Below are 24,879 nucleotides of genomic sequence, written 5' to 3'. Positions count from 1 at the left end.
CTTGTGCTTGTCTTGCTCTTGGTCTGAGTTTGAGTGGCATTTTGGCCATTCCCGTCTTTCAGATCAGTAGAGCTGTTTATGCTGTGGCTAACCTTTCATCCCAGTATGAACATAGGGATAAGGGAGAGGTAAATAATGAATTCGGCATGATGTGTGTGTGCTGATTTAGCACCTACTGTTTTTCCTCTTCCAGGCATTGTTCTTGATTCCAGACACATACCGTTGTCTTGACAAAGAGCCATTTACATGTGATGGTGGAGCATGATGTAAAGCATGGCTCTGGGAAAGAGTTAATGAATACACGGAGCAGGGCTTGTCTTGATGGCACCAGTGTGTACCAAGCTGTATCCACAAAAATAACTCATAACCAGCATCAGTGGTGGGTTTAGGGGACTGCAGGTTTGCTTTTTAGATCATAGTAACTTGTTGCTAGTTTTCATTTGATGATTTGATACAGCTGTAGCAACATGTATTAAAACTCCTAACACCACTCTGAGCCTCCATTTCCATTTTCTAAAATTTTTTTAAGTCACAGGGAAGTTTTAATTTCCCTTAAGTTATACAGTTTGTTAGAGATGTGTCTAGAGAGTTCAGAACATGTTTTTCTGGAACTAACAAGTAGCTTCTTCAGCTATGGATACCTTAAAGAGCCCAGTTTTCCTAGAAAGCAGGAACTGGTCAGCCCTTTGATGTGTACATCAGGCCTCTTCCATATACGCTAGGTTGTGCATCTGTAATCGTTAGTCATTTCAGAAGTCTTGGTTGAGTTGTGAATTCCAGTCCTTCACTTGCTGTCATCTAACAATTTCAAGGGCTCGTTAAATAGATCTGCTAGACGGAGGAGAGTCCAAAGAATACCTGTTGCTTTTATTTTCAGTACAGAAATCCAGAGCCTTCATAACACATTTGTATTATTTTTGGCCATATAATACTTTGCCATATCTGATTCATTTAATACTTATGGGTGGTATTTTCTCTTAGAGGAAGACTAGGAAGAATCCCCGTGCCCTTGTTCCTGCAAAAGCCAGATCATCATTGTTACTGAGATTATTATTTTATCTCACAGTGTGCTGTGGGGTTTCTTACAAGCATCTCTGCTTGGTTGTTCAGGTGGTAGAAGCGCATGGACTGTGTATAGTGATCTTTACTGTTCTTTTTGTCTTGCAGATCGAGGGATTTTAATGGCTTTCAGGTAGAAGAAAGTGGAGATAATAAAAATGAATTCTATGGACAGGCACATACAGCAGACCAATGACCGGCTGCAATGCATAAAACAGGTAAGCTGAAGGTGGAGACCATTGCGTGTTGTGTGGCAGGTGTGTTATACGTTATGGTTACCTGTTGCTTGATGGATATCCTTGCCTTTTAGAGGGGAGGAGAGTGGTAGAAATGAGACATTGTAGTCTCATTGAAGAGAAGAATACCTGCTGCAAGAGCTGGTGTATAAACCTCAAAAGCCAAACTTTCCCTTTCACCTTTCTAAGAAATCTTCAGCCCGGAGATTGAACAGTTCTGTTTTCGCTGAAAGCAGAGTGGTGCTAGTTCTGCCAGCTCTTCCCTGAAGCTGTCACAGCAGGCAGCCATCATATTTGTGCTCTGAGCGTAGTAATCCAAAATTTCGACAGGCCAGTTGTGATTCTAATCCAGTATCTGACCTGAGACCTGCAGTGCTTGGAGGCTTGAACTTGGACAGTTGGCATACCTCCAAGCACTCAGGTTAATCGGTTTGCATGGAGATGTGAAAACTTCCATTTTCAAGGTAGAAATTTCAGAAGCATATGTTTGTGAAGATGAAGGGCCCTTATAATTCACTGAAAGGCAGTGGGATCTAAATCTCATTTACAGATTTCCCCACGGTAACTGTGTTTGCAAATGATTTTATAACCAAGTGAAACTACAAAGTCAAGGATGGAATGAGCAGATGCCATCTTTCCCTTCTCTACCCTTCTCAGCGAGCTTTGCTGTTCGGCATTGCAGGCAACGTATATTCTCCCCTCACACACATTCTTCTCTGCATGAAAGAATCCTTAGAGAAAATTCACAGCAATGGTCCTTTGTGTAGAGGAGGTGGGCAAGAAAATGGTTTCTCATGTTGATGTTTCCTGTTTTTATCTCTGAACCAATTCATGCATGCAGCAAACAGGTGCATAAATGCAGGCTGAACACTGCTATTTTGAAGATTGCTTATCCCAGCTGGATCCATGAGATGAGCTCCGAAATTCATGGTTGAAATTTTCTGAATTACATTGAAAAACAGAAAGACACTATTCCATGAAATAATGTTTCCAAATAATTTTCCCCCATTGTCTGAGCAGTTTTCTCTGTCAGATCAGGCCACAGCATGTTTAGAGGCCAGAGTCCTGCTGTTTCAGTTTTATATTTGTATTAACTAAGTTAAAAACCTACTTGCCTACTTTTGCTGTGGGACATGTATATTGCTTCTTGAGGGAGTGCATCTTTTCTCTGTTCATATATTTATTTCTATTGTAGACACAAGCACCCTAAATTAAAGGAACTGGTAAAAAATAATCATGGGGTTTGTCCTGGATCAGTCTAGATTTTTTAAACTTTCTTTTATCTACAACTTCTTCAAGACAGGCAGTAGAGGGGAAGATGCTGATCTCCCTTCTCTGGTGACCAGTGGTAGGACACAGGGAAATGGAATGAAGCTGTGTCAGGGGGAGTTCAGGCTGGACATTAGGAAAAGGTTCTTCGCTGAGAGGGTGGTTGGTCACTGGAACAGGCTCCCAGGGAAGTGGTCATGAGTTCAAGGAGCATCTGGATGATGCTCTTAGTCATATGATTTAGTTTTAGGTAGTCCTGTGAGGAGCAGGGAATTGGACTGAATGATCCTTACTGGGTCCCTTCCAACTTGAAATAATCTACGATTCTATAATTATTTGTTTCCATTCTCTTAGTTTCAGCAGTCTCCATCATTATGTTTTGTCATGTTTGCCTAGATATTAGTAGAAATTTATGTTTTCTAGAATGTGTTGTAATGCAAAGAACAGAAAATTATTTATTTGTAAGTATGGCCATGCAGATATGAAAAAAAGTCTAGAGTTTATACCTAAACCAGCTGATTTTCTCTCCATGTTTCCTTTATAAGAGAGGATTTCAGGATAAATCAAAGCTAGTTCATAGGTCAAGGAGCAGAAATAGGACTCTGTCCCTTAGTCTGTGGTGGTTCTCTCTCTCTTTCATCACTCTGTGGTGAAAATTAATGCATCTCATGTCCCTTTAGAGGCCTGCGGGAAATATGAATTTTGGGATTTCATCCCTGTTTCTTATGAACAACTGTCTGGTTCAGGAAAAATGCGCCCTTGACTGGCACAAATCGGTGTCCTTTTTGGCCATCCTAGCCCATAGGATGAAGAATGAAGTGACTTGCAGGACAATTTAACCTTCCAAGTGTAAGAACAGACCTTGAAGATCCATTGGAGACAAATGGAGAATCCTTTTACTAGAGTTATTCATTTATGTACATAAAGAATTTGTATTATTGTAATTAGATAGAAGAATATCAAATTACACTTCTTACAGTATTAAAGAGATATTTTTGCCTATGTAATGGGTACTATGTCAGTTAAACCACTAACTTCATTTATACATAGTGCTGGTTTACATATGCAGCTAGGATATTTCTTCAGTGATAAAGGCTGAGGGGAGGAAGGACAGACTTCCCAGCATTCATGAAGCATTCTTGGTTTTGTGTGATCCTGTCTGGAAGAAAGGTCGACGTTTTCTGGTGGGCTGGGGCATGCTTGCATAGCTGCTCTCATCTGTCAGACAGCAAAGGGTGCATGACAAGGAGGTGTCCTACTTGGGCGTGTGTGTGAATTCTGGGTGCCTTTGTTCTGTATAGGCCCAAATAAGAGAATAGGGATGCTTTTGTTTTCAACGTGTGAAAAGTGTGGTTAACCAAGACAGGAGCTGAACACCAAAAATACATAGCAGAAAGCTTTTTTTGTGAAAGTGGCAATACTTATAGTTTTATTGGAGAGGAATGGATGATTTTTGTTGTTGAAGAACTTAGCATAGAGGCTGCCCATTGTTTTTTCATAGTTTCAAAATCCTGTGCCATATTGGAGAAAGAGACAGAAACTGGCTCTGATTAGCTTTTTGGAGGAGACTCACCTCTCTGTCACAGAGAATTTCCACCTTGGAGAAATTTACCTTGTTCTTTGAGGGGGGTCATTAGCTGGAAAAATTAACATGGTACACAAAGAGTAATCTCCAGTTCACCTACAGAGAACTGGACTGCACACTGTTACGTGCACGTTGGTTTGGGGAGCAAAGCAGTACCTTTCATGGCCATATCAATGTATCTTCACTGATTTGGGGGATTAATTGCAGGGTCAGACAAAAATCTGCATGCCTTTTCTTCCCCCTCCCTAGACTCCACTCTTTTGTCCTTTCTTCCCAGCCTGTGAACAAACAGTATTGCTGTTGGCCTGAAGGGATGTGTGCTTTCAGGGTGGCTAACGGAGCAGTGGCATGGAAGGTGCACTGCAACGGGGGGAGGAAAACAGTCCTTCCTTGGCGCCCGGCATCTGAGTGTTTTATAACCTTGCTGGCAGCTAGTGGCTCATGCAGCCAGACCGAGAGCTGTCTGCCGCCCTCCTTGCCCCTCACCCCAGCCCCTGAGAAATGCTATAAATGGTAATCCATGTGCCTCTTTAACTAGATCAGGTTTCAACACAGGGTCAGGACAGGCTTCTTTCTTCCCAGCTCTGTGACTTGTGAGACACCCACAATATCCTTGCTGACTTCTGTTCCAGGATCAAGGTTGTGTTTTACCTTCATCTTTTTTAGTGCTTTAAAGCTACAAACCCAAAACTTGTATATGATCAGCTAGTTAGGAAATGAAGTGTGTGTTAAGAAGTGTTTCAGAATAGATGAAAGGACAAACTGAAGAGGTGGCTGTGTATTTACGCTTAAAAAAACCCCAGACTTCTGTGGAAGGCTGGAACAGCTTGTGTGGTCTCTTTGTAGCTGATTCCCTCAGTATTTGCAAGTGTATGTGCTTTAAAATCAAACATAGTTTTTTTGATGTACAGTGGAAAAAGCCCAAGTAACAGGCTTCCCTTAACACATGCAATTAGTTTGTCATGACACAGGAGACTCTTCAGGGTACATTGAAGGAGGCTGGATCTTCAGGGTGCAGACTTTTTTCCTTAAGTTTTTGTCCATACAGACAAAACCACAAAATGATTTTGTGCTCAGTGAAGGTCTGATAGCCCCTGAGAACTGCTCTATTCAAGGCTGCAGTAATAATCTGTTTATCTGCTGAGTACTCACAGCTCGAATGGCTCTGACGCATCGTCCGCCATGGAGCTCTGGGGCAGCAGGAGCTGACTTGGGCAGGCGCAGAGCTGAATTTGAGGGCATCCCTGACACGTGGGGCCAAGGCACAACCTTCTGAAGGAGCCAGCCTGGCTCCCACTGCATGGGAAGTCCCAACAGAGATCTGACTGGTTTTTTAAGCTGTTCTTCGTAATAGACCAGAGGTATGGCTTTAATCAAACACTGTCCATTATTTTCCTTACGTGATAACAGCAAATACCAGGCAAAATCAGTGGGTTGCATGGCATCTCCTCTCTACTATCACCCTGATGGGTCCACTTAAAAAACTTAGAGCAATTTTAAATGTAGAGACTTCTATATTTTGTCTCTGCTGTCAGTTTGTAAGGTTTCTATATGTCTCTTCTGAAATTCTTGAAAAGACAAAGATGGAGAAATTCCTTCTATATTTAAGTTACAAGGAGGCCACCTCTTTCAGAGTAGGTGCATGGTTATCTTCCTGCAGTGCTGAGAATGGTTGTCAGGGTACATACTAAAGGTGTGCTGAAATTTTAGTAACAGGTTAAAGGGAATATGAAAAGGCTCTCTGGTGTCAAAAGTATCTAGTCATGGTGGGAACAGAGAAGATTCTCTGCTGCTCATGTCATGGTATGTCAGGACACATTGAGCGATATCATTGAATGATGCTGGATCACTTGCGGAACCCCAGTTAATTGGAGGCACATATCACATAGCTGATTTCTAGAAACAGATTAGCATTTCTCCCCTCTTTCCTTCAAGCAAGCTTGCTGAATAGCTGCAGTTGTGATGCTTTGTCATGTCTACCCAGCCATTCAGAGAGATAGGCTAAAAGTTGTAATTGCTGGGTGTTTGTGTTGATATTTTCTTGCTCAAATTGGAAACAGCCATGCCCATCTCTTTCATCATCCAGCAACTGAGTTTTTGGTGCTTACAATTCAGAGGAAAATAGAGTTCTTTGTATATTTACATAACTGTTAGCATTTAAGCCATGAAATGTTTGAACTAATTCTTCTGCTCTTCAGTGTTACTGATGCAGACTCATGTAAATGCTTAGCAGTCCTAAACATGTCATTTTTAGTACATTTTGGACTGGTTAATATGGACTGGTATGAAATTACAGCTGAAAAGGTTTTGATAAAGCTTCATGAAAATTTCATTCCTGAAGAACTTTGAAAATGAGAAGTATTCTTAGGAAGGGATGAATTTATTTACAATACATATATTTGTTTATAGCCCATATAAGTGTTACAGGGTGTTTTAGCAGCTAAGTATAAAATAACATATAGCAGTAAGGTTAATGGTGAAAAAGACCTTTCTTTTCCATAAAAAGGGATTTGATGGGCCTCAAGTGTTAGAGGTTTTTTGGTTGAGTGGTCCATCAATGCCATCTTAGTAGCTATATTTTTTTCATTATTTTCTTTTTCTGAGAGCCATAGCTGCAAATTCTTTGTCTGCTTTTGTGCTCAGTCTGTTGAAATATTCCCCTGCTAGAGTTAAGTATGTTTAGGGAAAACTGACAGCAGCCCAGCTTTCCTGGCTCCTCTAGTCCACTTTGAGACTTGTCAATCAACATTCTGTTAGATCCTGCATCCTGGTAGGGACTGCTCCAGCTCAGACAGTGAAGACACAAGGGAAAGAGCAAAGAGGCTAAGTGCTAGAAGCACTTCTGGTGGGGAGGGGGAAGGAGACAACTTGATGTTTGCACTATTTGGCTGGTTTGTTTATCTGATGAGATTGCAGTGGGCGGAATATAATCCATCATCTTTTGAGGCAAGCTGGTAAGGTTGGTGTGGGTACACTACTCTCCTTCCCAATTGAGCTGATTGTTTCACTGCAGCACCTGTCCTCAAGGGCTGGGATGTTAGTGTTGCTAACTGTTTTCAAAAAGGAAAATATACATGTTTTAAATTTACACTTAAGACTTATAGTTACCCATAGTGTTTAGAATAATTTTATTATTTTCTGTGCAACTAACTAATCTGGCCTATTGCTTAAAATTACCTATTGGTAAATAAGGATGAACACTTGAAAATTCTAGAACTCTGTAAGTTGGATCCATGGTGTGACCTCAGTGAGGTCAGATGGGTATAGGAAGACCTTTTGGTCAGCAGCTGGGTCAAACTCTGCAGTGAACATGTGACATAGCTGGCAACATGTCTCTAGCTTCTGTCACGCCATTTCTGTCTCTTCCTTCATACATATGCGCTTGCTGCTCAGGTTTCTTCCATTGTGTGCGTTAGTGCAACAGCAAATCCACAGCACGTGTAATTTATACAGCATTTGCACAGCAGGACTGTTGTACCTGTTTGCGAAAGCAGAAGGTGTTTTTGAAAAAGTTGTGTGAAGTGGTGATAGTAATGTTAATACCAAGAGCCTGCAGCAGCGTAGACCTCTGCCATCATCTACTGAAGGAAAAGTCTCCTCACTGTCGGCTACTTGTTGCTTCTGTGCACTTGCAGGAAGAGCCGTTAATAGGCAGGTCACAAAGCGCGTCATACTGCCGGCAGTTTTGTAAACACATGTAAATGAAGATGATATATGGGGAAGCATTTTTCCTTTTGACTTTGAAGTATCTCAGTAAGGTTTAGGTGACTGGTAGGACCCATGAGAATAGGTCATGTGAATTTTACATCTTCCACAGTGGTATCAGTTTATGTGGTGGTCATTTTAAATAGTCACTTTGAGATTTTATCTCTGCATAGATTAAGAGATTAAAATAATAAAGATTAAGTCAGTTGATTAAAACTGCTATAAAAAGCACAATCAGTGAGTAAGTAAATTACTCAAGTCAAAAAAATTAAATCAAACACCAAAATATGTCCAAGTGTGCTGCTGTTTGACTGGGTATACTGAAGACTACTGGTTATTTTTCAAAATCAGTACATTTATTCTCCTGAAATTTGAAAACTTAATAAATGTAGTTATTTTAAATACATGTTTTAAAAGTTGGTTCAGTACATAATTTGAGTCGGTGCTTTTTCTCCCCCTTGCTATCAATTCTTAGGTAGCATATGTTCTTTTTAAAGGATGTACTATTGAGAATAATCTTCCAGTAAAGGGATGTTGTAATACTTCATTAATGTCTTTAAAACACCTTGATATGGTAAGAACAGCAAAAAACCCCACCGAGCCAAACTTTTCAAAATGCTGTGATATGCACCTCAAATTATTAAGTGGTTCATAGCATAGAATTATTTATGTAGATGCCCCACTTTGACTGTATTCTTTACTTAATCTTCTACTAAAAGACATTGTGAAGCTAGATTTTTTTGTACAGAAGGCAGGTAAACAAGTCTGGAACAAATTTTCGTCACTAAAAAGCAAGAACAATTTACATAAATATTTAGAACATTTTTCTAATAGTGCAGTAGTAGAGTTGACCGCTGCTTTGATAAAATTAACTCTTTGATATGTTGAGATATTCAGGACTGAAACTACTGGCTGAAAATCATGAGGGCATTAGAGAAGAAAGCTCCTGTATCGTTACATCATCTATTGGAATGATAAAGCTAAAGAAGCCACCTATAGAGACATTTTATGCTAGCATGTTATGGTAGGGAGATACTAATGGAAAATGGTTTGTTTCTGTTGCCAAGAAGAGTGAGGCAAACTGATTTCATAATTTAGTTGAGCTGTAATTGCAAATTTAAAGATAGACTGGAGCCTTGCATTGCTGAGCATGGCCTTAGAGAAAGAACAAACAGTTGTATCTTTGTTTCTTGACTTTTTTCCCATAAAATCAGTCTTTGTGAGCAACCAAGGAAATATAATTAAGAGCCCTCTGATTATTTTGGGTGTTTTGTAAACCATACTGTTCTCAGTGCTCTCAGCTGGAGTAATAGCACTCCAGGTGCTGGTGGTAAGAAGGGTACAAAGATTGGGCTGGGCACTGTTGTTCCATCTACTGATAGATTAATGAGAAGACATATTGCCACTAGTGTTCCCCATCTTCATCTTCAGTCACATCTGGATCACAGCCTTCAGACCCCCAAGTCACGGTTTCCTCTTGGGCAGGGAAGAATGGGGTGGAACAGCAGTAGATGGGTTTATGACAGAAGAAGTTTAATTTGTTTGCATGTTCCCTTATATAACCCAAAGTTATATCAAAGTGTATCATAAATATACTGGCAGTTATGTAGATACGAAAGATGCAGAGCAGGAAGACAGCAATGGAATTCTGATCAGCAGAGCTAGAGAGTGATTCTTGTTTTAGCTCTTCTAGCTTCTGTGTATAGTGCTTGAGGATTGGGATGTTGAATCCATCTCTAACACTTATGTAAAACTAATGGACAAGCCAAGTTTGCAGTGTCTTTCCTCCAGCACATGCACATATAATGCACAATCTTTCTCACAGAGCTCATGGTATAGGAGATCCAGACAGGAGAACAAGGCTATTCAGTTACCAGGTATTCAGCTTCTCTGAAACCAATACCAATTTATACCCACACTTTACATTAAAAGTGTGTAAGAGAAGCATCTGTGGAAATTTGTATTAGTACAGGTTTTGTTCCCTTACAGCTTACAAATGGACAGCTTGCTTTTTTGCAGTTACTGATGCTCCCGTGTTTTATTTGTTCTTTTTCTCATTTGTTTAGCAAGTGATCTTCTGTCTTTAGTGTTGATTCCCCTGATCGTTTTACCCAGTATTTTCATGTAGTTAAAACATCTGATAAAGAGGTGTTGGTCTTTGCTCAGTATTTACTGTTTTCCTTTGAAAAAGAAGCTGCAGTGGACAAATGGGGCAAAGGTGACTCCCTTTCGAGCTGTTTTTTATAAGTAGGCATGGCTAACATGGTTTTAATCTCTCTCCCAGTGTATCTAGTGCTTCTCAAAATGTGAGCTTAATAAAATATTTATAAAGCCTCTGTTGGAATGAGGCATGTAAGTGCAAGATAATGCTATTAATTAGGGATCTCTCAATCTCACAAACACTAAATTGGGGAGGGGGGATTATTTGAATACAAAATGCACAGCTTGAGCCTTTTAGTTTTTTGATAAATAAAACAATCTTTGATATTGAAGGGGACTGTAGAGAATTGAACTATATATAACCATATCCAGATAAACAAAAATCACACTCCCAAAAGACAGAAAATGGCTCAATACTCCCCTCTGTGCTCTTGAAAAAGGAAAAGGCCATTTGTTTTGAATCTTCATTGCAGATGAGTTTTTAATATACTGAGTATAGCTGCTTGTGGATAAGGCCTTTGTATAATCGCACTTGACTGTAAAAAGAAGTAACAGAGAAACCACCTATTTCAGACTACAGCATTTTCTACATTTAAAGCATATCCTCGGTTAATATTCTGTGTTTCTGTAACACCCCCTGAGCTCTGTGGCAGCCAGTGGAGGACATGCCAGTCAGAGAGAGAATTCGTGATGGATGGAGATCTGAAGTAGAGGCCCATGCATAGGAAGGGAAGAGGGTCTCTTGGTTGGGCTTGTGACTGGAGCCTGCTCAGATTTTAAAGTAATAAAGGCTCTATTTAATGTACAACAGCAAATGATCCTTGATGATTTGCAGGTCCTCTACTGCTTGCTTATGGTGGTGAGTGAGCTATCAAATTTAGGTCTAGTGGGAACATACTTGTGCACTGAGTAATACACAGAGATCAGCCTTGTCTCCCCTTGGTTACACTCCATCAAGGGTGTCTGACCAGGAATCCTGTTTACATTCTTTAGATAGGTGATTAGTTTTCATTGGGGAGCTGAATGCCCTTTGCCCAACATGCAGGACCACAGTATTTCTGCTCCTGGGTTGTTTCAGTTGAAGGGCATGTAATCTTTCTGTTCTCTCTGTTTCTTCCCTTTCCAGGTCCCTTTCTTTCCTACTCCCCTTTTTGCCCCCACTTCAGCACAACAATGCATTTTCATTACATGTGATTGCAGATGTGTCTGGATGAATATTAAGATAGACAAAAAAAAGTCTGAATCGCCTGGCACAATCTGCCAAAGCCACCTGGACACCAAGTCCTGTCTCTCAAGGGTCAGACTGGGTATGCACCAGAGTTAGAAAAGTCATGGAGGCATGGAAAAGAGTGGATCAGTTCTGTCCTCAACCAGTGTCAGTTGGTTTAGTTCCTATTGTGGTTTGAGCTCAGAGGGCAACTGAGCGCTCAAACCAGGACAGCTCCAAAGGAATAACGCTTCTGCATTGATAGTTTTGAGCATCCTTATTTTTATCTATAAAGTTTGGTAACTGCTGTATGTTTTGTTTTACTTTTAAATTCCATACAACTGTATGAGAATTTTAACTTCCATTGTTGTGGAGAAGGGCTTGAAAACCTGCATGCCAGCATCTGAAAATAGCAAGCAGATCATGTGAACTTCAAGGTTGTATACATGCATTTCAAATGTCACAAGCTCTGTGCAAAGTTTATGGCCTGATGATTATGTGTCATTATTTGGAAAACAGGGGGTTTATATCACTTGAAATTCTGGACCTGTTGCAAAATTTTGCAGAACTTGTAGATGAACCTGTTGTCTAAACCGGGAATAAGTCTATTGAATTCTGAGGATTAACCCCAGAGTAAATATGTACAATATCAGAAGACTATAAATCATTATTTCCTTTTGGCACCTCTCTTCATATACATCATGTGTTATGGAGAATAATGAGGATTATTAATTACAAAAAATATTTCTTTAGGTTGAAATAATCAAAAGTGCCATTATTACTAAAAGAGGGGGTTGTTGTGAGACAGGAGGAGTGTTTGTACTGTGAACTTAACTTTGTCTTCCTCTTATATTGGTGGTATAGCTCCACCTTCGGGAGAAGTTTCGTGATGCGTTTAATCCAAAGTGGTCTGCTGAGAGCAGAGTCCTGATACCTTCCCAGCCCTACCCTTTGTTCGCTGCCACCTTCTTTGAGTCAGGTCTAATGATTGTGTGGTCCCATGGGGAATCTCACTGTAAGTGATGACTGAAAATCAGTATTTGGGAGGTTAGTTCACGGTCAGAAGAGCAAGCATGGTCTGATGCACTGAAAAGTGGTGGAAGTACACAGTTTGGGGAAGAAGCTCTTGGGCGCAGCCTGCCATGAGACTAAGCATATCAAGAATGATAACATCCTTAGTTTTGGGTCAACTTCAGTCTAGTATTGGCATAAAAAGATGATGTGCTGTAACTCGTGACCATTCCCATGAGCTCCTGCATGGCCTTCAGTTGGATTGGCACACACTGCTGTTGCCTCCTCTGCTAGTGCCAAGGTTCAAGGAGCTGCACTGTATGTGATTTTGGAGAGCCAGTGCAGCTGAAATTAGTAGTATAGGGTCAGGCTAGTTCACCACGCAGCCGTGCGTCCTCTTGTGCTGTGCAGGAGAGCCGGCAGGAGACGGCAGAGCCATGGGAGCCTTTCAAGGCTGGCAGCCACCAGTGCTTGCGTTAGCTGGCAGCGTTTGCGGAACCAACAGCCATAGCTTTCTATCCTGCAGGAGAGCAGCTGCCTCCTGGATTTAATTTCCCCAAGTGGCGTGCCAGAAGTTTTACCAAGTGTGCAGCCTTGCCGCATGGTGTGTAGGAACGGGTTAATTTCTGAGTGAAGAAAAGGCTACCTACCATCTAGCTGTGTTTTCTTTTTCCATGCAGTCAAAAGCTCTGGGTGTTGCTAGTGTGTTCTGTCCCTAACGTAAAATTCCCAGACTTGCTGATTAGTGAAGCTAGACAGTAGACAGGGTCCAGGTGGCTAACCATGTGAGAAATTCAGTGACTGTAGGCTACTGTTAATTAACCTAGAGTCTAGCAACATGGCATAGTGTCTGTGTGATCAGTTATATTATCTTCAGCAGCTCAATTAAATCAAAGAGTGAGACACAGAGCAGACATAACTCGGCAAAATAAACAGACAACTTGACTCAGCCTTCATAATTTGGTGTGACATCACATAAATAAATGCAATAACTTGTTTAGCATAGTTAAGTAGTTTGCTGCTCAAAAACTTATTTGCATGGCATATGATTTTGAATAGGTTAAGTTGTGGCAAATTAGGTCTGTGCCTTCAGTCTAATGTGTTCCACAGAAAAGAGTGAAAAAAATCTTTCATCAGAGAGATGTCATCTGTAAATTGAAATTCCACATTTGTTTTCTATAGCAACAAACTGGAACATATGGATTCCATGTTTAAATGATTCACTTTCCATACCATTGCTGTGTATGAGATAACGTTAACCCTCTGTAATTGCTCTTAATTTTGATTGTTATTCATCATTACTTACTAGACTGTTCTGTCTAAAATATGAGTGTGCATCTAGGTTGCAGTCTTCTGTATTTAGAAGAGATAAAGCTGTTGTCCTTGCCATAGTTCAGTGTGGTTTCTGTCTCTAAAATCATATTGAGTCTTTGGTTGCAGGAAGTGGTTTGCACCCACTTTGGTGTGGGTGTGTAGACTGAAAGTACTCAATTGTGCTTTAGTATCCTTTTAAAAAATAAGCTTCTTAGTACATATACCTGTTCCACTCACAGGGGCCTGAATTCATATGTGGGATGAAGTTTATACTTTTGGGTGCATTGTAGAGTTTTATTGCATATCAAGACTTTTTGGTCATGGTCTAATTGGAAGCGAGTAACAATTTCAAGAAGTGGCTGTATTTTGAAACATTTGCACCAAAATTTGCCACATATCAGGTGTGTGTAACTCACCATTGTGAATGTTGTTCCCCCCCCTGCCCCAGGCAAGTATACAGCAGCAAACCATGGGACAGGCACACAGACAGCTGCTGTGAAAGCCAATCAACTTGGTTCATAGTGTACCTGCATCCTGTCCATGTGTCCACTCATTTACAAAGATGGTCAGTGCTTTATGTAAATAAAATGTTTAAGTCAGGGCAGTGGTCATAAGCAGCAGGTAGATGTTCCTGTCTTCCCTGGAATCCAGCCCAAATGCCACTCCAGTCCTAGGAAAGGGGCTTTGCTGGTACAATTCAATCTATTGGACATAGTCAAGTGGAGAGCAAAGTCCTTTGCTGTTTTCTCCATCCCCCTACACCAGACTGAAAATTCAAGCGCTACAGAGAACGCAAGATTCCTTCCAAGACCAAAAATAAATGACTCTGAAAGACGGTCTCTTCAAAGCACCACCTGGTGATCCCTGCAGTAATGATACACTCACATACATCAAGTATTTCTGTGATTTCTGTTCAATTCAGACTAAGGAAATATTAGGGTTTTGGAGTTACAAATAATTACATTGAAATTTTTTTTAGATTTTGAAGTAACAGAAATTGTCATGTTCCACTAATAGCCTTCTAAAAAGCAGATGTACTGAAAGCAATCTGGTAAATAACTGATTCATTCAGTTCATTGGCTTTGTTCATCTCTGCTTCAGATTTTATTCACACAAATCCTCTCCACTTGTTGAAAACACCATTGCTTGCAAGCGTGGTGGTGTTAGGTGGCCCTTCACTAGTAGCTTTGAAGATACACCAAGGTGTGTCTTAGCCAGATCTGGTTCATTTTCACTTTTTTCAAAACCATCTACTAATGAAGTGATTTTTTTTTTCTCCCTTGTTTACATGAAGCACAGTTTCAGACTAGATTCTTCAGGCACACGCCTTGCTTCTGTCAAAATGCTGCCAATAATTTCAGTTGAAGAGAATGGAGCCATGCATGGGAAATGCTTCACAACAAAGCTGATGGATGGATCTGGCATAATCTTTGTTTTGTACTTCTGTTCTTGGATCAAGAGCTAAGAAAATCTCATTAATTTCTTGTTTGATGAATATAATAGATGTAATATTCTTCTCAAGCAGGCTTTCTGTGATGAGGATGTGAATGATGTTGGGACTTTTTCTCCGGGTGCAGTGTTTAAGCTGTCAATAAATAAAAATTCACAGTAGGAATTTGGAATGTCTTCTTGTGTAACTGAGGAAAGGAATTGCACCTGCCTTCACACTTTGGTTCGTGCTGAACCTTCTCCTTGTTTTCCACAAAAGTAACCTTGTGCTCTGTAATCTGAAAAAGCAAAACTGGAAGATAACCTTAATTAAAAAATACTAAGAAAGTCAAAAAGTTGTGAGAAGTATGTCCCAGACAGAACTGCGTGTGACATTGCAAGAAGTGTCCCCCACAGGACCAGCTTTTCCCTCATCCCAGAAACTACTCAAATCCACTCCACAGAGGTGGAAGCCACTGATATTCTGACAGTGTTTTCTTCTGGTTTGTTTGGGGCTTTTTATCCTATAATGGAACTAAAAGAATTTCTTATCTTGCCCAATGAGCTTCTAAACTAGTTTCAATTGTGTAGTTGCATTTAACAAGTCAGGATTTCAGCATCCCCCTTGTATTTAAGAAGTGTTATGATAGTGTGCCTCAGTGCTCAGTCCCAGTTCAGCGAAAGAATTTGATGGAGGGTTACAGAACAAACATTTAAATCAAGTGATTGAGGTCACCCCTGCTTTGACACAGGCAAGTAGAAGGAGCCTGTTCTTCCACAGGGAAGTGCAAATTTAATATATGTTAGACCTTTATTCTGGGGAAGGGATACTGCTTTTCAGTGGTGTCATGGTAAGTAGAAATTGGCATCATGTAGTGCTAAACTGAAAATTAAGCATATGGCTAAGGTCTGCTTTTTATTTGTTAGCCTAAACCTATAAAACCTGTTCTGATTCAAATATAATGTCTGTTTCTCAATAGGGAAATTTCATTGTAAATGTCAGTGGAAGATGTCATGTGTGTAGCTGACAAACAGCAACACTGGTGACAATAAAGAGTATCTAGCTCTTATTTAGAGCTTTACATTAGTGGATCTCAATTGATTTCACAAGGAGGAAAGGATTATTAAAGACTATTTCAAGTACAGAACTGAGTAGCTTTCAGTGAATTTTCCCTTGTGTTGTTTCTGTGGCGAAGGGATTTTTGCCTTGGGTTTTTTTTTCCCTCCTGAGAGATCTGTGACCTGTGTCCTACAGATGCAGTATGTGTTCAGCATGGTGCGATTTGTTCACCAGTTTACGTGCCTTTCTTGCCTTCTGGAAATCATGTATTTGATAATAGCAGAGCTTACATGTGCTGTTGTAGAGGGGTTTGAACCAACTTCTTTTTCCCCTGCAGATGAAAGTGGCATGCAGAAGGAGCAGTATACACTGAGGGATTTAGTGTCAGGCAATCACTTCTCTAGAGGATTAAAAGAAGCCTTCAAAAAGGCATCCTTTTCCCTTTTACTTACAAGATACGCAACCCAAACTTCTGGCTCTGTTCATGGGATTTTTTTTTACAAAAAGCCTTAAAATATGGCTTCTTATGTTTATTTACTTGGATTCTTCTCTTTAATTTGTATATACAATAGTTTTAACTCCTCCACCAACTAGATGATCAACTGACAAAGAAATGTTGTTCTGAAATGGAGCCCAGGTAGAGCTATCAAACTGAATGGTAGCATGAGCTAGAGTCTGTGTCTGTAATGCAGAGGAAGAAAACCACCTTGCACAATGCCTGTCTGCTTTTTCAAATTCTGTTATTATTTAAAAAAGCTGTGCCCCACACGTCAGCCACCTCTTGTTAAAAACAAGGCCTCTGACCAAGCATCTTCACTGAATAAGAATTACAATAGTGTTATCCAAAAGCTCACAGACTGGGAACTCCTCAAAACCTGTCGTGAGAGGAATTTTTTTTCTTCAGTTGTCGTAGAGTTAATATATGCGGCTTCTCAGGCATGAGGGGACAAGGGGGAAGAAATAGGTTGTGAACATTATTGTTAATCCAGATGCTTAGAAATGAGCAGTCATGTTTTCCCAAATTATACAACTGATTCAAAAACAATAATGTATTTTTAAAATTATGCCTTTGGGTTTTGTGCCTTCCAGATAAAATGCTAATCTCATTTTCATGTTTTTCTCAGCTATCCCAAGAATTATAAAACTACTATTTAAAAAAATACCAACAATTCCTAAACACATTTCTTCCTTCTTGTTTCTTGAGTTTTCATTGAAACATCTAGCATTACCAGAACAGGAACATTTAGTAGCAATATTACTCATGTAAATTGAATTTCTTCCTTCCTGTGCCCTCCCTCTGCTCCTGCTAAAATGTTGGAGTACTTTGGCAATGTAGCACCATGAGGGATGACGGTGTGAATAATAGTAGCAGGTAAGTTTACTAAATGCCTCTAAAAACAGGACTACAGGGTGTTCAGTACAAAGGCAGAGATGAACGTAATGGTTTAAAAATTGCATTGCCCGTGCAAATTTCAAAACAAAAACTTGATTTTTTCCCTCAAAACTGTGCCAGCCTCTTCAGGAGAGGTAGGATTCCACTCTGAAATTTCATTATGAGCAACAAACAGGGAGCTTGAAGACATGATGCAGCACGAGAACTATGACATAGCAGCTGTCACAGAAACGTGGTGGGATGCCTCACACGACTGGAGTGCTGCAGTCGATGGCTACAAGCTCTTCATGAGGGACAGACAGGGAAGGAGAGGTGGTGGAGTGGCCCTGTATGTAAGAGAATGCTATGGCAGCTCAGAAATCAAGTACAGTGATAACGGGGTTGAGACTGTTTGGATTAGGTTAAGGGCCAGTAAAGCAGATCTTGCTGTGGGCGTCTGCTATAGACCCCCAACCAAAGCAGTGAGGTGGATGAAGGCTTCTATAAACAGTTGGGAGAAATCTCACGGTCACTTGCCGTTGTTCTTGTGGCGGACTTTAACCTCCCAAGTATCTGCTGGGAGGGAACAATCCAGGAGGTTCCTGGAATGTGTGGAGGATAACTTCCTCGCACAGCTGGTGAGCGAGCCGACCAGGGAAGGTGCCCTCCTGGACGTGCTGCTTGTGAATAGGGAATGGCTTGTTGGGGAGGTAAAGGTTGGAGGCCATCTAGGGTGCAGTGATCATGAGATGATTGAGTTTTTGATCCTTGGACAAACAAAGAGAGGGGTTAGTAAAACTGCCACCTTAGACTTGCAGAGGGCTAACTTTGACCTGTTCAAAAGACTGATTAACAGAATCCCTTGGGAGGCTGCCCTGAAGGATATGGGAGTCCAGGAAGGCTGGACATACTTCAAGAGAGAAGTCTAGAGGGCACAGGAGCAGACTGTTCCTGTGTGCTGAAAAACAAACAAGTGGGGAAAGAGACCAGCCTGGCTAAACAGCAGGGACCTTTGGATGAATCTCAAGAACAAAAGGAGAATCTATGACCTTTGGAAGAGGGACAAGGTCTCTCATGAAGACTGTAAAGATGTAGTGAAGTTATGCAGGGGGAACACTAGGAGAGCCAAAGCACAGCTAGAGCTCAACTTGGCTGCAGCTGTTAAGGATAATAAAAAATGTTTCTATAAATTCTTTAGCAGCAAAAGGAGGATTAGGGAAAATCTCCCTCCTTTACTGGATGCAGAGGGAAACATGGTAACTAAGGAAGAGGAAAAGGCTGAGGTGCTCAACGCCTACTTTGCCTCAGCCTGTAGCAGTGGAACTGTCTGTTCCCTGGACACCAGCCTCGTGAGCTGGGAGATGGGGAGGGGAAGCAAACTGAGGTCAGCAAAGTTGAAGAGGAGGTGGTCAGAGACCTGCTGCACCACTTGGATGCACACAAGTCTGTGGGACCAGATGGGTTACAGCCAAGGGTGCTGAAGGAGTTGGCAGATGTGCTCACCAAGCTGCTTTCCATGATTTACCTGAAGTCATGGCTAACTGGGGAGGCCTCGTTGGACTGGAGGGTGGCAAATGGTGACACCCATCTACAAGAGGCAGAAAAGATGATCCAGAAAACTATAGACCTGTCAGTCTGGCCTCGGTGACAGGGAAGGTCATGGAGCAGGTCACCTCGGGTGCCATTAAAAGTCATATAATGGACAGCCAGGGGATCAGGCCCAGTCAGCATGGGCTTATGAAAGGCAGGTCCTGCCTGACAAACCTGATCCCCTTCTATGACAAGATGACCCAACTATTGGATGAGGGAAAAGCTGTGGATGTTGTCTATCTGGATTTTTGAAAAGCATTTGACACAGTTCCCCATAGAATTCTCATAGAAAAACTGGCTGCCCATGGCCTGGATGAGCAAATGGTCTGCTGGGTCAAGCACTGGCTGGATGAACGGTCCCAGAGAGTGGTGGTCAGTGGAGTTAAATCCAACTGGTGGCCAGTCACAAGTGGTGTTCCTCAGGGCTCGGTGTTGGGACCATTTCTGTTTAACATCTTTATTGATGATCTTATAAGGACATAGAGTGTATCATCAGTAAGTCTGCAGATGACACCAAGTTAAGCAGGAGTGTTGATATGCATGAAGATAGGGAGGCTCTACAGAGAGACTTGGATAGATTGGATCAGTGGGACAACGTTAACAGGATGAGCTTCAACAAGGTCATGTGCCAGGTCCTGTACTTGGGCCACAACAACCCCATGCATGGCTACAGGCTTGGGGAGGTGTGGCTGGAGCTCTCTGGAAGAGAAGGGTCTGGGGGTTCTAGTTGACAAGCAGCTGAACATGAGCCAGCAGTGTGCCCGGGTGGCCAAGAAAGCCAAATGGCATCCTGGCTTGTGTCAGAAATAGTGTGACCAGTGGAAGTAAGGAGGTGACAGTTCCCCTGTACTCTGCACTGCTGAGGCCACACCTTGAGTATTGTGTCCAGTTTGGGGCACCTCAGTACGAGAGAGATATCGAGGTGCTGGAGCGAGTGCAGAGGAGGGCAACGAAGCTGGTAAAGGGCCTGAAGAATAAATCTTACGAGGAGAGATTGAAGGAGCTGGGACTATTTAGTTTGAGGAAGAGAAGGCTGAGGGGAGACCTCATCACTCTCTACAACTACCTGAAAGGACATTGTAGAGAGGTTGGTGCTGGTCTCTTCTCACAGGTGATTAGTGACAGAACAAGGGGGAACAGCTTTAAACTGCAACAGGGAAGGTTTAGACTGCACATTAGGAAAATTTTTTTCACAGAAAGAGTGGCCAGACAGTGGAATAGGCTGCCCAGGGCAGTGGTGGAGTCACCATCCCTGGATGTGTTTAAAGGTCGTTTGGATGAGGTGTTGGGGGATATGGTGTAGGGGAGAATTTTGTAGAGTAGGGCTGATGGTTAGACTCGATGATCCCAAGGGTATTTTCCAACCTGAATGATTCTGTGATTCTATGTGCTTTCTGCGCACATAAAAATATTTTCGGTCATAGCAGTAACCCACCACACTTTAGTCAAGAAATAATCCTCTATTTTTTATAATCCTGTTGTTGATCACCCAAATTGCTCATGATGATACACCATGATGAACAGCAACCAAAACTCCGAGAAAGGATCAGTAAAGTAAGTGTGCTTTGTTCTGTCACTGGTATTCCCTGAGACTATCATGTTTGCCTCCTGGCTGGCAGGCGAAGATTAAAACCTTGATTGTTGGAAGGCATGGCTGTGCTGGCATATCCCAACAATGGGGCATATGCCCAAGGCAAAGACTTTGAACAGAAGGCTGAAATTTCCCTCAGTTTGGGCTCAGACAGTTTTGATTTCAGAGTAGAATCCAGTACGATTTTCAGATGGGAGAGGTGATGTTATAGGGGAGGGAATTCAGGGGAGCTCTGCTATTTGAGCTACAGGTCACCTCTAACTACTGTGTTCATATCAGAAAATTAGAAAGTCTGCATAAGTATTAATAAGAATGAAGTAGAATTTTTTGTGTTCACTGTACAATTTAAGGTCTTGCTTCCAAATTATATGCTGTTCCTAGTTTTCAAACTTTGCATTAAATGATGTAGAAATAGACTATGTCAGCCCATGTGTATTTTACTTACTGTGTTGCTTTGTCTTCCCTTTCCAGCACTTACAGAACCCTGCAAACTTCCATAATGCAGCAACAGAGCTCCTGGACTGGTGTGGAGACCCCAGAGCCTTCCAGAGACCATTTGAGCAAAGCCTGATGGGTTGTTTGACGGTATGTCCACTCCCTCTGTGGTGATGGTTCCTATCCTCTGTTTTATGTATGTCATTTTATCTTAGACACGTGAAGCCAGATCCTGTTTGACTCCATTACTTAACAGGAAGCAAAATGCAGTAATGAGAAGTTAAATCATAAAAGGGGAAAACATTTATATTTAGGTTACTTACAAATGTACAGGCTGGGTTACTTGAAATGCATATATAATATTTATTTTCACGGTTTGAAATTGCTAAGCAAGACGTGTTCTTATGCAGTTGACAGACTTTTCAAGCATTTATTTTCCTTTGCTCATTTTTGTGGGAACTGGACGACTACTTGTCTTCTATCCTAAGCATGCTGCTGTACTTTCAGCTAAACAGTGTCTCTGACATGCCTGTTCAGCTTACTTTGTTACAGATACTGACTGAGGTCTAATCCTGACATACTAATTCCAACAGTTTTATCACCTTCAGTGTTTTTCTTTCCATCCACTATTAAGACCACTGTAGTTTTCATACTTCACTATAATGCATTGAAAATATTTTTTAGTGTGTACACAACAGCATTTTTTGTTTTGAAAGTTTTATGTCCCATGCACCCAGGAGGAGGATCCAGCCAAAATTGTTACATGGATTCAAGACATTAGAAAATTTGAATTCTGACTGGAGTAGGAGTGCTCAGAAGCTTCATTGCAATTTGAAGAACAAAGTAGTATTAATAAATAGTCACAAAGGAGATAGAAATTTAAAAATTATTGATGAAGAGACCATCATTGTATTTTGGGGGGATCAGAAGTGCATGGATTATTTTCATGCACTATGTAGCTGATGTATGTAAAACAGGCACTGAAACTGAGATTTAGTTGCCAGAAATCCAAATGTTAAGGAATGGCTCCATCTTAATGTGCTCAAGTGTATAGCATCCCTCAGATTTCTATGTCAAAAAGTTAGAATAAATCCAGTGGTATAAGGAGGTATGTATCATTCTCCCAATCAGAAAAAAAAAAGTCCTGAGATACTATATTTAACAATTCCATTTGAAGTAAAAGTTATATATAACCTCAGTGATGAGAAAATGTACATAGGATCTTATGTGATCATAAATATATTTTATTTATACTTTTTAAAATACTGTAATAACATTTTCAGGTTAGCATTTGGGAAAGGAGACATTCAGCTCAAGGATACTTAGGCAGCCTGTGCACAGTATCTCTGCAGACCTCTGCTAAAGCGTTGTAAATCTGACCTACGACTTCCCTGCTGTTTAAATCTTTTCTTTCTACATAAGCAGATCTGCCGCCCTGCCCAAGTGCAGAATCAAAATAAGGTCTGATGGGTAGTGGTTCACTGTCTTCATAGAGCGCAGGGAAAGCAGGAAAGAAAAATTCTGTGAAAAATAATTAGTTAAAACACACAATACCTGGTTATCAGAATTTATTGACATGAAAATACTATCTTCTGATGAGAAAGGAAGGAAAAAATCCATTTTATCTAAGTACTGTTAATGTTTGAACAGCATGTATTGCTTTGCTTCATACTGCTCCCTGAAATCTGAAAACCGTGGCATGAAATCCCCCTTTCCCAGGCTTGTTATGAGAGAGCAGTGTCTGCACTGTAGGACTGACTGGCAGCAACATCTTTATCACATATTGTAATCTCATTACGTTCCTAACAAGGAAAAAACAACTTAACTAGTTGGCTTGTTTTGTGTTAGATAAATACAGGGGATTTGCAGAATGGATATAAACTTCAATGATTATTTGTTTCTTGTTCCTAAAATCCCTCTAAGGAAGGTATTCTTTAATTTCTCACTGTGTACATCCTTCTTCCTGCTCCCCAGTAAACAGACTTAACTACATGGTGGTTGTACCCCAACAGGTTGACACTTCCCATATCTTCCTAATATGTAGCAGTACAGTGGGCAGGATCTCCTTTTTTTTTTTCCCTCCTTACAAAAATTCTTTCCATTTGAGCTTGCTCATATATAACTTCTTTCTAAATAATAATTTATTCAAAATTTAGCAAAGGTGGATGTTGAGGCTTGTTGTCCTATTAAAAAAAAATGTGTTTATCTACCTTTGTTTAACAAACATGATGGAACTTCAGTCTGTTTCCAGGGAAATTATTCAGAAAGTTGAAAATAAGTGAAAGGCAGCTGAAATCCTGGAATATCATGAGTAAATTTAATATTAACTTGATTAGCTGCATGTTCTGTACTATCAGGAGTCAGTTTTTCTTAATGCTGACAAAGTTTATCTATATTGTTCTTTGTGAAGATTATGCTAAAATAAAAATGAAAAATCAGTGTGGAAGTCTGCTCAACCACTGAAACAGGATTATTGTTTTATTTTACCAGTCTTTAAAATTACCTTCAAAACCAAATTCCCTTAAAACTTCTGTATTTTTGGATATTCTTTTTAAAGCAAGTGGTCTCTACCATCACTACAACATTTGAACTGTGTGGATTCCTAAACGCAAGTGCATTTCATCCAGGAATTCTACAAATAGTAAAAATGCTTGATTGCTTATAAGGCTTGTCCTCTATAGTATACAGAAGGATTTTTTCATTTATGACATTCTGTTCTGTTACCTCTCTGACCAGGGAAAAAGGGGTATACTAAACTGTTCTAAAACCATCAAGGGATATGAAATTATCATATCCTACTAGTGCATAATACAGTATATACTAATCCATAATTGAAACGTATTAATGTGCCATGACTGCAGAAGGACAAGCGCCCTCAGGAATGAGGAAGCCATCCATTCATACAGTGCAAACTTCAAATGCATCAGATGTAACGACAGAGCATCAAACCAGATCTCTTGTATTATGAATAGCCAATTTAATCATACCTCTGGTTGCATTGTTTCAGTCTTATCTAAAATATTTTTGCAAAAATTAACCAAGTAGATTTAATCCTGTTAGTAAAAAGGAAAAAAAAATATGCTCAAATTCTTGAAATTGTGCTTTAATTTAAAAAGTGGTTCTTAGAAAGTAGTTCTGTTTATCCTGTGCACCTTTTCGTGTCAGCACTGTCAGTAATATCAGATTCACTTTATAACACCAGTATGTTTTTACTCCTGTTGCCAGTCTAACAGACCCTGAATGGATACACAAGAATGGTTTTAGAAATATTCTGCTTGGGCATCAAGAGAAAAGCTTTCAGCTTCACTTACTGGTTTTGATAATATTATATAGAATAAGCTGTTACGGAATGTTTTTTGTGCTTAAATTGTAATGCCAGCACTTAAGGAAATCTTGACGACTTGAAAATTTCATGAGTTAGCCAAACATCACAAATGTTGAATGTCAACACATTTCTAGCATTCGTTTTCCTCGGTGATTGTTTTCTCTTTTAGAATAATAGATGTGCACGGTATACATACTGGCTATTAGCGGTAGATAATAATTTTTATGTATCAGCAGTAATTGATATTACTACTATGGGTTTCAATGACATTGTATACAGGAGAATAGGAGTGGTTTTCTTATCTCAAGAACAAACACAGGATTTGGTACAAAAGCTGAAATTTTACCAGAGAGGTGTCTAACAATGCATGTAAACTGGCTTTGTTAGCTAGTTAAATACTTTAAATGATTGCTCTTTTAGAGGTGAAATAAATGATTTGTGATAAAAAACTTAGGCTAATGCTGTGAAGACCTATGAATAAAACTGGAATAATTCTGTGAAGTGCAAACAGTCAAGGAGAAAAGGTTTAGGG

General features: G+C 40.4%; 1 protein-coding gene across 13 annotated transcripts in view; it reads left to right on the top strand.

Annotated features, from left to right (window-relative positions):
* ZMIZ1 (zinc finger MIZ-type containing 1) overlaps nt 1-24,879 on the top strand; it is a 363,155-nt gene that overhangs the window by 192,022 nt on the left and 146,254 nt on the right. For all 13 annotated transcript variants that reach the window (XM_074907137.1, XM_074907136.1, XM_074907146.1 and 10 more), the window contains 2 exons: nt 1,168-1,277; nt 21,059-21,172. In XM_074907137.1, coding sequence (XP_074763238.1) covers nt 1,218-1,277; nt 21,059-21,172 — 174 coding nt within the window. In that variant the 5' untranslated portion in view covers nt 1,168-1,217. The remainder of the gene's footprint in view (nt 1-1,167; nt 1,278-21,058; nt 21,173-24,879) is intronic.

Source organism: Athene noctua, chromosome 5 (assembly GCF_965140245.1).
Source record: "Athene noctua chromosome 5, bAthNoc1.hap1.1, whole genome shotgun sequence".
Lineage (NCBI taxonomy): Eukaryota > Metazoa > Chordata > Aves > Strigiformes > Strigidae > Athene > Athene noctua.
The sequence above is the reverse complement of the archived record's forward strand: the minus strand, read 5'-3'. Positions and strand labels throughout refer to the sequence as shown.